The following is a 12,500-nucleotide window of genomic DNA, read 5'->3' on the forward strand; positions in this document are numbered from 1 at the left end:
CAAAAAGGTCGGAAGAAAATAAAAGAATGGATGACCAATCAATGATTGTATAAATCTCACAAATAATCAGTAAAAACAAGCTTGCAATAACAGATGTAATAAAAAATGCGCTGAATTCACAGCTAGATTTGTATTGAATGTGCCGACTCGGTAAGGCAAATAATGCAATAATGCTGAATTCGCTACAAGCCACAATTTTGTTTATGTAAACAATGCTCAGCAGGAAGAGTGGCTTCTCCTAGTAACTGCTGACTAGGAGAAGCTACTCTTCCTGCTGAGCATTGTTTACATCTGTTATTGCAAGGTTCGTCTGTCACTGAGCTGGTGGCTACAGGACCAACAGTTGAGCAGGGGCCACCCCTTCTGGATCTCCAACTGGGTCCTCCTGACAACGGATTCCAGTCTGCGAGGTCGGGGCGCGGTGTTGGAGCAACACTCTCTCCACGGTCGGTGGACCAGGGAGGAATCTATCCTCCCGATAAACATTCTGGAATTGCGGGCAGTGTTCAATGCGTTGACGCTTGCCCTGCCTCTAGTAGAGAACAGGCCTGTTCAAGTATAATCAAACAACGCCACCACGGTGGCGTACATAAATCATCAAGGCGGCACTTGAAGCCGCATGGCAATGCTGGAAGTATCAAAAATCCTCTATTGGGCGGAACGCCATCTGCCAGCAATATCGGCAGTGTTCATTCCCAGAGTCCTCAACTGGGAAGCGGATTTCTTCAGTCGTCAAGATGTTCACGTCGGAGAGTGGAGTCTTCATCCAGAAGTCTTTCAACTCCTAGTGGACAAGTGGGGCCTACCAGATGTAGACCTGATGGCGTCTCGACACAAACACAAGGTTCCCGTCTTCGGATCAAGGACAAGGGATCCACAAGCAGCGTTCATGGACGCACTGGCAATTCCATGGAACTTTCGGCTGCCGTACGTGTTTCCTCCAGTGTCACTCCTGCCCAGCGTGCTATGGAAGTTCAAGCAAGAAAGAGGAATACTACTTCTAGTCACTCCAGCGTGGCCCAGACTGCATTGGTTCTCAGACCTGCAAGGTCTGCCGATAGAGCTTCCTCTTCTACTTCCTCAACGCACAGACCTCCTTGTTCAGGGCCCTTGTGTCTAGCCGGACCTGGCCAGACTGGCTTTGACGGCGATTCTCTTGAAGCTTTAGTTCTGAGGGCCAAAGGATTCTCTGTGGCGGTTATTCAAACTATGTTGAAGGCCCACCAACCAGCTTCTGCAAGGATTTATTACAGGGTCTGGAATTCTTTCTTCACATGGTGTGCTGCTCAGAATTATGATGCCTATTTGTTCAGAACTTCCAGGCTTTTGGTTCTTCTGCAACAAGGCCTAGATTTAGGCCTTCGTCTGGCCTCTCTCAATGTTCATGTATCTGCCTTGTTGGTGTGGTTTCATTGAAAAACTGCATCTATTCCTGATGTTCATAATTTCACGCAGGGTGTTTTATGGATTCAGCCTCCCTATGTCCCTCCTGTGGCTCCATGGGATCTGTCTGTTGTCTTAAATGCCCTACAAGAGTCTCCATTTGAACCTCTTGAGTCTGTGGACCTTAAATGCCTTACGCTTAAGGTCGTGTTTCTGTTGGCTGTTGCCTCTGCTAGGAGGGTGTCGGACTTAGGTTCTTTGTCCTGTCGTCCACCCTTTCTGATTTTTCACCGTATCCGGGCAGTTCTTCGAACTTGCCCCGGTTATCTGCCTAAAGTGGTGTCATCTTTCCATCTTAACCAAGAGATTGTGGTTTCGGCTTTTATCTCTTCTGGGTTGTCTTCCAAAGAACGGTCTTTGGATGTGGTATGGGCTCTCCGTATCTACGTGGAGAGGACTGCCTCTATCAGGAGGTCAGGTACCCTATTTGTACTTTTTGGTTTTCACAAACTTGGCTGACATGCGAATAAGCAAACCTTGGCCAGATGGATTAGAATGGTGATTGCACAAGCCTATGCGCAGGCTGGACTCCCAACTCCTGCTGCTATCAAAACCCATTCTACTCGGTCTGTTGGACCTTCTTGGACGGCCCGCCGTGGCCAGTCTGTTGAACAAGTGTGCAAGGCAGCTACGTGGTCCTCCGTGAAGGGTTGTCTTCAGGTTGCTGGCGGCCGGGCTTCCGACAACCACCATACCGGTGCCGGAATCCCGACCGCCGGCATACCGACAACTTTTCTCCCTCTTGGGGTTCCACGACTCTCCTGGAGGGAGAATAGATAGCGTGGCGCGCTTAGTGCACCACCCTGCCTGCAAGGGGCTCATTTGCGCTCGCCCAGCTGTCTGTATGCCGTCGGTCAGGATTCCGGCGCCGGTATGCTGGTCGCCGGGAGCCCGACCGCCGGCAACACATACTACACCCCTCCATGAACACGTTCATTAGTTTCTATGCCTTTGATACTTCCGCCTCCCAGGATATTTCCTTTGGACGCCGGGTTCTTGTGCCTGCTACGGTGCGTCCCCTCCCATCTGGAACTGCTTTAGGACATCCCCGATGTATTCCCTGTGGAATCCCAGTGTACACGGCTGCAGAAAAGGAAATTTATGGTAGACTTACCATAGTTAAATCTCTTTCTGCGAGGTACACTGGATTCCACAGGGCGCCCACCCTGACGCACTTAGCTTCTTTGGGTATCTATGGCATTAGCCGCTGGTCCCTTCTCCTGTTGTGAGAATGTGGTTCTATGTGACTAACATTTGCCGTCTCTTTTACCTGCTACTGCATTGGACTGGTTAACGTAACTGAGCTCCAGTGCCCGGAGGCGGGGTTATAAATGAGGCGGTGCAGTACATCCTGGGAACAGTTGAAGCTTTAGTCTGTTGGTGCCTCTGGTCAAGATCCAACTCTACACCCCCGATGTATTCCCTGTGGAATCCAGTGTACCTCGCAGAAAGAGATTTAACTATGGTAAGGCTACCATAAATTTCCTTATCTGCCACACCTGCAGTGCACATGGGGGGTCATTCCGAGTTGTTCGCTCGTTTGCCGATTTTCGCAACGGAGCGATTAAGGCGAAAATGCGCATGTTACGCAGTGCGCATGCGCTAAGTATTTTAGCACAAAACTTAGTAGATTTACTCACGTCCGAACGAAGAATTTCCATCGTTGAAGTGATCGGAGTGTGACTGACAGGAAGTGGGTGTTTCTGGGCGGAAACTGACCGTTTTCTGGGAGTGTGCGGAAAAATGCAGGCATGCCAGGATAAAACGCTGGAGTGTCTGGAGAAACGGGGGAGTGGCTAGCCGAACGCAGGGCGTGTTTGTGACGTCAAACCAGGAACGAAACGGGCTGAGCTGATCGCAGTGTAGGAGTAAGTCTCGAGCTACTCAGAAACTGCTAAGAATTTTCTATTCGCAATTCTGCTAATCTTTCGTTAGCAATTCTGCTAAGCTAAGATACACTCCCAGAGGGCGGCGGCCTAGCGTGTGCAATGCTGCTAAAATCTGCTAGCGAGCGAACAACTCGGAATGACCCCCACGGTTTTGCCCAACTGCTTATAAATTTGCTGCTGCGATCAACTCTGAATTACCCCCAGTGTGCGATAGAGTGCAAAAAAGCTGTGTGTACCCAGCTTTACAAGTAGTATATTCTTCCGTCACTTTACCCATTCTCTTCTCCATGCTTACAAGGGCCCTAAACCTGCCTGCCACCCCCATCTATTAGGGTAAGCATTTCAGCCAGCATGGACTTTGTTGTTGTTATGACTGTATTTGCATAAAGGTTCCATATTTGTCTTTATTGTTTGTATTCTAATGCTCTGCACTTTAGATCCTGTTATTGTAATGTTTTATTTGTTTATTAGCAGTTATTTATGTATTGCCAGCCTATTCCATTGTGCTTTATTTCCTATTATGACTGCACTTTATCTGTATATGTAATCTGCGTGGCTCTGTGGACCCTTTGTGACGCCCTGTAAATAAAATGTAAAGGTGTGTACACACGGTAAGATTTTTTCATTCGATTCTGACTATATAGTCAGAATCGGATGAAAAGATAGTGCAGATCGCAAGGTGACAGTCACCTTGCGATCCCGATCCGATGCCGATGCGCGGCCCCGCGCGGTCGGCATCGGCAGAAAAAATAGGCTGTGCAGGCAAGTCAATCCTGACTATCTCTATAGAAGAGATAGTCAGGATTGACACTTAGCCAAAATCGCACATAGCCAGCATCGCAAGCACACTCATTATGTGCTTGCGATACTGGCTAAGTGCCGACCCGGCCCCCTGTCGCACGGTGAGAATCGGATAAGTCCGAATCTCACCGTGTGTATGCACCCTTAGAATAATAATTGTGCCTGACCTTTTCTGGCCATTGCTCTGATTTACCTGTTATGCTCTGCCCACAGTGCATACCTTTATGGCCACAGTCTGCCCGGCTTCTAATGGCAACTTACAACATAATATCGGACCATATTACAAAGACACGTTATCTCCAGCTGGTTCCATGAAAGCGACAGTGTTTTCAGAGTACTCCAATGTCCCCAGTTACCAGATCTCAATCCAATAGAGCTACTTTGGGATGTGGCGGAAAGTGAGATTTGAAGCTTGAGGGGCAGGTAGCACACAAGTGGGACTGAATTGCTTGTGTCACATGCATGGAATTAAATCTGTATATTCGGTTGTATGCTGCATTGAACGCTGACAGATCTGTACATACGTACAACTCTGCTTAGCCTGCAATTGCATCATACCCTCAGTGAGCTTAGCCTACATCCCAAAGCCGCGTTGCCACCCCTGTCACACCCCATTACCTGCAAGTGGAGATGTACTGTAACTGAACTGTGTATAACTCTACACCGCCCGTACATTTTTATCCAGGGCATGCACTGTGCAAAAAGACACATAACAGACCTGCAATCGGCTCTGCATTAGACCCCAAATGTGCAGCCAACAAGTCTGTAGCACCTGCATGATGCGATCATGTCAACATGAGCCTGAATCTGTAAGGATTGTCGCTGGAACATCCATGCCACAAACATCCTCAAAGTTAATGTCACAAGCTGGGTTTGAAAAATGACAGTTATTAGGTGATTGGCTGGTACTTAACTCCAGTCACTTTATCTCCATCCAAGGCTTAGTAAATATACCCCTGAGTCACTGATGGGAAGGAGACCAGGAGAGAGTGGGAGAGAAGGGGCCCTTGCATATTTTACCACAATGGTTTTGAGATCTGCTAGGGCAGGGGTGGCCAACCAGCCAGAGACAAAGAGCCAAGAAATCTTGTTAGGTACATCAAAGAGCCGACTTTGAGCCGAAGGCGCACTTGCAAAAATGGGGTGTGACCTTGTGCCTGTTAGGCCACGCCCCTGGTATAAAATACATTGAAAAAGCCAGATCCAACATAAAATACAATGAAAAAGCCACTTCTACATCAAATAATTGAAAAGGCCAGATTCGCATAAAATATATTGAAAAGCCAGATTCACATAATACACTTCAGTTCCCCCATGTGTCACTCCAGCCAGCACCCGCCTGTGTCACTCCAGCCAGCACCCGCCTGTGTCACTCCAGCCAGCATCCGCCTGTGTCACTCCAGCCAGCACCCGCCTGTGTCACTCCAGCCAGCATCCGCCTGTGTCACTCCAGCCAGCATCCGCCTGTGTCACTCCAGCCAGCACCCGCCTGTGTCACTCCAGCCAGCATCCGCCTGTGTCACTCCAGCCAGCACCCGCCTGTGTCACTCCAGCCAGCTCCCTCATGTGTATTTGGCTCCCTCATTTTTCAGTCTACGTATTGCTGCTGCATGTCTGGCTGGAGTGCAGCGGTTTACAGATCTCTTGTGGTCACGTGACTTTGAGTGTTGGGAGCCACATTTGAGTAAAGAAAGAGCCACATGTGGCTCTAGAGCCACGCGTTGGCCACCACTGTGCTAGGGTGTTGTCCTTACTTGCAGTTTATGTTCCTCATACTAAATGCCGCAACTTCTTGTAATTCAGAAATTTGGGCATAACAATACTTATCCAGGTAAATGGTGGCCATCAGTATTTTTACCCCAATGAAATGCGGCAGGGACCACATCTACATAATTGTATAAAACAATTGTATGAATCAAAGCATTAAAATGGAGTGTTTTGTTGGGTCATTGATTGATTGATTGATTGATTGATTGATTGAGGTCCGTTACTTTTAATGTGTTTTGCTTATGATTTTTATAATTTTTTTAGACTTTAGTAAGATTTACTGTTACCTATACACATTGTCCATTTTATAGGCATATCAATTTTCTGGGTAGTCGGGGGTGGGCTGCTTTCCTAGTCATTGCCATTTTGCCTGTTTTCGGGCACCAGGTACAGCCATGCAGTGTGTAGCCATATATTCATTTAGTATGATTGTGTTAAAGTCCGTAGCACAGTGATTTGTGAACATATGGCACTATCCACCATTCGGAGTGCTGGGGGAGGGGGCTTGTTATATCTGTATCCCCATGTCCCCTAAAGAAGAAAATATTCCACCCTTGCCAGGAAAGATGATGATTAGTATGTTGACTTAAAGATACAGTACCACCTGTATGTTACTAACCTCTTGTCTTTATCCTGGAAAGACGCAAGTTTTCAGCTGCAAAAGATCTTTTCATTCTTTGATAAATCATACAGTGTTTTAAACTAAAAATAAATTTAAAAAAAACAAAAAAATGTCAGGTTTGTCTGCTGCTCATAGATGTGTGCTTACCCCCAGGCTAAAATGTGGCCGCTAGTTTCTGATGGTAATGCAGCCTGTTGATTCACTAGCACAGTGATTTTCATCCTTTTTTTACTCGCGGCACACCGAACAATATTTTAAAATTGCCAAGGCACATCACAGTAAAAAAAAATAATCCACACATACATTGGCCTACACAGAAAAGAACAATCACATTGCTTCCCACATAAATCCATAAATCCTTAAATCCTTATTCTCCCCACATAAATTCTATTGCCCCCCCCCCCCCCCCCATAGGAGAAATAACATAACAAATATTAGCCCCTACCGGTCAGCTGTCCTCCTCCTTGTCCCTCAGTGGCGGGGGGTTTTCATAGTGGAGTTCTGCGAATACTGAGCAGTGGGCGGTCGGGCATGTGTGGATGTGGGTGGGCAAAGAAAGCTGTGTATGCAGGCAGGAACTGGAAGATGCATATGTAGGCGGGTGGGCTGGCTGGGTGGTGTGACGTGGCGGCCTTGACCTATGATATCACACCGCCGCATCTTCAAGGCATAGATCGGAGCACGACTGATCCTCTAAGAAGAGCCTGGGCCAACAGTTCACTCTGAAGGTACAGGAAGCTGCTCTGGCTCCGCGGCACACCTTGCAACTGGTCGCAGCACACTAGTGTGCCACGGCACACTGGTTGAAAAAGCCTGCACTAGCAGTTTGTGGTTGGTTGTGGTACAGAGTATTGTTTAACACATTTTCTGTACGATAGAGTAGCTCTGGGCTGTAGCTTGCTGATTAAAGGGACATACACACTAGATGATTTAAGTGGACACATGCACGAAAAAGATAAAGATATTATTATGCATATAGTCAAGTGTGTATGCACGATAACAATAATGATGCGCGCTCCCGTGGGCCGTTATTTATCTTTTATCAACTGAAAATGCAGTCCAATTTAGTGGGTGTGTATGGAGGGTTGTCACTCTTAGGTCGACCACTATTGGTCAATAGGGTTTCTAGGTCAACATGTTCTAGGTCGACAGGTCAAAAGGTTGACATGAGTTTTTCTTTTTTCTTTTTTTAATTTGGTGTCGTTTTCTCCGTACAGTGACCGGGAACCCCAATTAGTGCACCATGTCCCCTCACATGGCGAGCGAGCTTTGGGCAAGGTGCCTCGCTCTGCTAACATTGCACTCGGCACAGGTTACTATTCCCAATCGTAGTCCACGTGGATCGTTAAGTATGAAAACGTTAAAAAGAAAAAAATTGTGAAAAACTCATGTTGACCTGCTGACCTAGAACATGTGGACCTAGAGACCCTGTCAACCTAGTTACTGTCGACCTAGACATTGTCGACCTAAGTGTGGTCGCCATAGAGACCGGATGCCCAATTTGGGCTATATCTTTCATGGCTGTATGTTCAGGGATGGGAGGGGTGACGTCACTGAACAATATCTTTTACTATATCGTTCAGTGTGTATACTCTATATCTTTCATTCTGCTGCTGGGGACATTTCTAGGGAAATCTTTATTGTTTCAAAATTGTCAAGTGTGTACCACCCTTTAGAAACGGTGACACTGAGAGTCTTCTGCTTGTGACTGTAGATAATACTCCTTTTACACCGAGCTTTGAACCTGAGAAAAACCCAGGTTGTGTGTCGGTGTGAAAGGGGCAACTCGGGTTATATGTGCTGGGTCCGCAACCCAAATCCAAAGCTAGATATATATGCTGTCTTTATGAGTACTGTGGATTGCTTTTTATGACAATAACTGCTGCTGCTTCAACATCTGTGGGGGGAGCTGCTTTACTAATGTGCCCTACACACTGGCCGATTGCCGGCCAAGGTGCCCGACGGACGCCCCGGCGGCAGGGGGGGTGTGTGGGGGTGACTGCGGAGTGAAGTTTCTTCACACCCCCCGTCACCCGGCCCAATATCCCTGCATGCAAATATGAATGAGATTGTCCATATTAGCATGAATGTATAAACGCGCATCATTCATCGTTGGTGCATACACACTGAAAGATATGAACGATCTCTCGTTCATATCTTTCAGTGTAATCGGCCAGTGTGTAGGGCCTATTACAGTTTGAAATCTTTGCACAAAAGAATTGTCCGCTCTTTAACAGGACTGCAAACTGCTCTGTGTATTAACAACTGCTGCTACTTTAATATCAGTGTAAGGAGCTGTTTTGCTTAATTCAGCTTGAAATCCTTTTATGCGCAAAGGAACTGTTTGCTTCTAACAGCTTGCCAGCCCTGTGATTTGTGATAGTAAACACTGCTATTAACATCTTAATAGGGGAGGATTTACTAACAGAAAGTTGGAGGACTGTCTCTTATAATCAGATCACTGCTATAATGGACAGTTTTTAATTAAGACATTTGTTTAATATTTGTGTTGTCCTTTTTCATGTCATTTTATTTTCATACCGGCTGATGCATCTGTTTTATTTATACTGTGTTAAATATATTTAGCAGTATTAAATAATCTGCTCTAAGGCACTGTTTCCACCATTTTTCTTGTCTTGGCATATATTAAGGTTTGAGTATCCCTAAGGGTGCCCACACACGAAGCGACGCATGGAGCCGATTCGACGGAGCGTCCGAGGGTGGTCCCCACACACGGGGGGATCCGGTGCCCAACCTCCCACTATGCCGGCCCTCCTACGCATAATGCTGCATGGGATTGTACGCCCGCATCACTGATCTTTTGAACATGCTGAAAGATCAGCGATGCAGGTGGACGACACCACAGGTGCGGGCAATGGACGACATCATGCCCACACACTGAACGATATAGCTGCTATATTGTTCCAATTCATCGGATTGGCAGCTATATCGTGCCGTGTGTGGGCACCCTTAGGAAACGGCTGCAAGGGGGCAGGTGATTTAAGACACTTGATCAGCGCGTGGTCATTTGGTTTGTTATTATGTGAGGTAGGCTGATCAGTTGTGTATGCAGAGGCCCACCACAACGGCGTAACCCAGGTCCAACGTGCGCTGTGAACAGCTGTAACACTGCTTGAAACTATGTTCATATAACCCAGCTCAGACTCGGGATTTATTTCTGAAAGGGGAAGAAGCCTTATAAGTCTGTCTCAGCCACCGTAAAGAGACTGTACAACTGCCTGCACAATTCTGTGTCTAGAAAAAATGATGTTAAAGGCAAAATATTTAACAAATTGTTTCATTTTAATTGTAACTGTGTTAATATTAATTCAGTAGCAGAAATTAAATGCTGCTAGTTTGTTCTACACCTAAAGGGGAGGATGTGGTACCTGACCACAGTTCCTGTAAATGCTCTGTGTGGATTATTCTGATTGTATTTATTTTGTGCATGTTTTATACCTTGGTTTCCATGGTTTAAACCACTGATACTGAAGAAAAATGGCACACGCGCTGTGGCAGGAAATCTACACCCTCTTACTCTGTCAGTTTAAAGGAGTGTAGGGCAAAGCTGGATAAAAAAATTACCATGCATGGTATCTGGTACGACCATGGTACTGTATACAGTAGGTATATTCTCCATCTATTGCCACCTGCTTCCCTCTAGTCCAAATTATGTTGTCTCTATAATAATAAAGGATATATATATATATATATATATATATATTAGTTCATGCATCTGATAGCTATTACATCCCAATGTTCAACATTAGCTGCTTTCCATTTTAGTTGTAAATATGATATGTATCAAAGATTGGTATCAGCAGGTATTTTGCCCAGTAGCTTTGCCCTTCCGCTTTTACACAAGAAATCTCCGTTTCCTCATACACTGATGGTATCATAGGCACAAGATAGTTGTATCTTGGCAGCAGATAAACTAGCGGAAACCAGTTTCAATGGGTAAGTAGTGCAGGTTGTGTACCACTGCTATCAATTCTTATTTTGTTTTTTTTCTATTTTTTTTTTCTTTTCTTCTTGTCAGTAATTGTATATGTGCACATAACTGATTTTAGTGTTCTCTTTTACAATAAAAGTTATATGGACATCTGTCATTCTGCACACACAACCTAATTATAGCCAGCTGTAGATGTAGCATTATAAGTGGAGGCTGCCATACATATTGGCCAAAGTAATGTAAAGCATAAACCGAACACTCAGTAGAATTGCACCACCCCGTAACACTATTTTTGGAATTTTAAATATCCTATCGCAAACAGAGATTATAATTATTCATTCTGTTATAACATAGGTTTTGTATTTCAGTATTCAGGGCCTGTTAACAAATATATTTAATACTATTAGAAAGCAAAATGGAAATTAACAACATAATTGTGTTGGAAGCGATAAGGCCCAAGTAGAATGTTTAACCCATAGGACATACTGTACCATACATAGATTTCAAAAAGCAATGTCAGAACACATTGGACCACATCAATGATCCGTTCTGCCCAAGCCACTCCCTCTACTAATAAAGTCACATCACTTATAAGTACGGTTTTATATGTGACGAGCTACTATGTACATTTTTATGCTAGAGTTTGCTTCTGTAGTGTATAGACAATGTAAGACACTGACATAGTTCAGCTTACATACAGTTATCTCACTTGTTTACTCAATGCGCTCATGTGACAGATGTAACTAAGCAGCTGGTCTGCTTCCCACTCCTCACACAGGTAAACGTGATCAGAATTTTAAAATATGTTCCAGAAACCCTGAGCTGCTCTGCTGGTTCATCTAAGTACAATACAGTATCCTTCATGATATATTTCATGCATTGTAAATATCCCTCTTCAGTAAATATTGCCTTACACACACACACAGTAGGATGCTCAATGTTGAAAATGGGGACTTTCTTTAGCCGTCATCACTGTCCATGGAAATTAGGGACCATGGTGAACTTTCATACCGATGTGTACTATGTGCTTAGTGTTAGCCACTGTCTATGAGCAAAGGCTGACCATTTGGTCACATTGTTTCTTTGTTTCTTCATCAGATCACTTTCCCGGACATAGAGAAAGCAGAATGGCTGAACAAGGTAAAGTATATGCATGGCCTGCTAGTGTGTGATTGAGGCACTGTAAACATAATTACTGATGAATGAGGCACAGCATCATAGATATAATATTGGGATACTGCAGATGAATTGGCACTGTTCAAAACCTAGATTGGGCATTTCTGTGTGCCAAGGTGTACAAAGATGTCGGCCTACCAAACATGCAACATATTTGGCAGAGCTTTCAGGGGGCTCTTCAGGCATAACTAGCTTAGTATATGTATAGCGACTGGTGCCATTGTGGACCCGATATTAAAATGAATACAAAACAGATAGTCTATTCAGTGAGAGATTATGTGTGACGGAATAAGAAAATTGGCAGTACTTTTATATAACTAATTAACAGCCTGTCAAAATGTCGGCGCCAGTGGCTGTGTGTACCCAAACGGAGCAACACTTGAATTGCACCGTTGGGTGCCATCTAGTGGCCACAGGCGTGCAAAACACTTGAATTCATCCCAAAGAGGTGAGGACCAGCGTTAGCCTTTTATGATATAGGATGTTGGTTTATTTATATTTAATTAAAAAGCATTACTAAGATAGTTCAATATAATAATGTGATACATGTTAAGTCTCCCATATCCAAAATGCTTTGGACCATAGGTATATTGGATTTTTCCTGTATTTTGGAATATTGGCATACTATAATGAGCGATCTTGCGAATGGGACCCAAGTATAAACACAAGGGGGGTCATTCCGAGTTGTTCGCTCGCAAGGCGATTTTAGCAGAGTTGCTCACGCTAAGCCGCCGCCTACTGGGAGTGAATCTTAGCATCTTAAAATTGCGAACGAAGTAATCGCAATATTGCGATTACACACCTCGTAGCAGTTTCTGAGTAGCTTCAGACTTACTCGGCATCTGCGATC

The 12,500-nt window shown here is 45.0% G+C and overlaps 1 protein-coding gene across 1 annotated transcript in view; it reads left to right on the forward strand.

Annotated features, from left to right (window-relative positions):
* ESYT1 (extended synaptotagmin 1) overlaps window positions 1–12,500 on the forward strand; it is a 238,862-nt gene that overhangs the window by 57,134 nt on the left and 169,228 nt on the right. The window contains exon 2 of the mRNA XM_063952629.1: window positions 11,573–11,614. Within this exon, the coding sequence (XP_063808699.1) occupies window positions 11,573–11,614 (42 nt within the window). The remainder of the gene's footprint in view (window positions 1–11,572; window positions 11,615–12,500) is intronic.

This window comes from Pseudophryne corroboree, chromosome 2, assembly GCF_028390025.1.
Source record: "Pseudophryne corroboree isolate aPseCor3 chromosome 2, aPseCor3.hap2, whole genome shotgun sequence".
In the NCBI taxonomy this organism is placed as follows: domain Eukaryota; kingdom Metazoa; phylum Chordata; class Amphibia; order Anura; family Myobatrachidae; genus Pseudophryne; species Pseudophryne corroboree.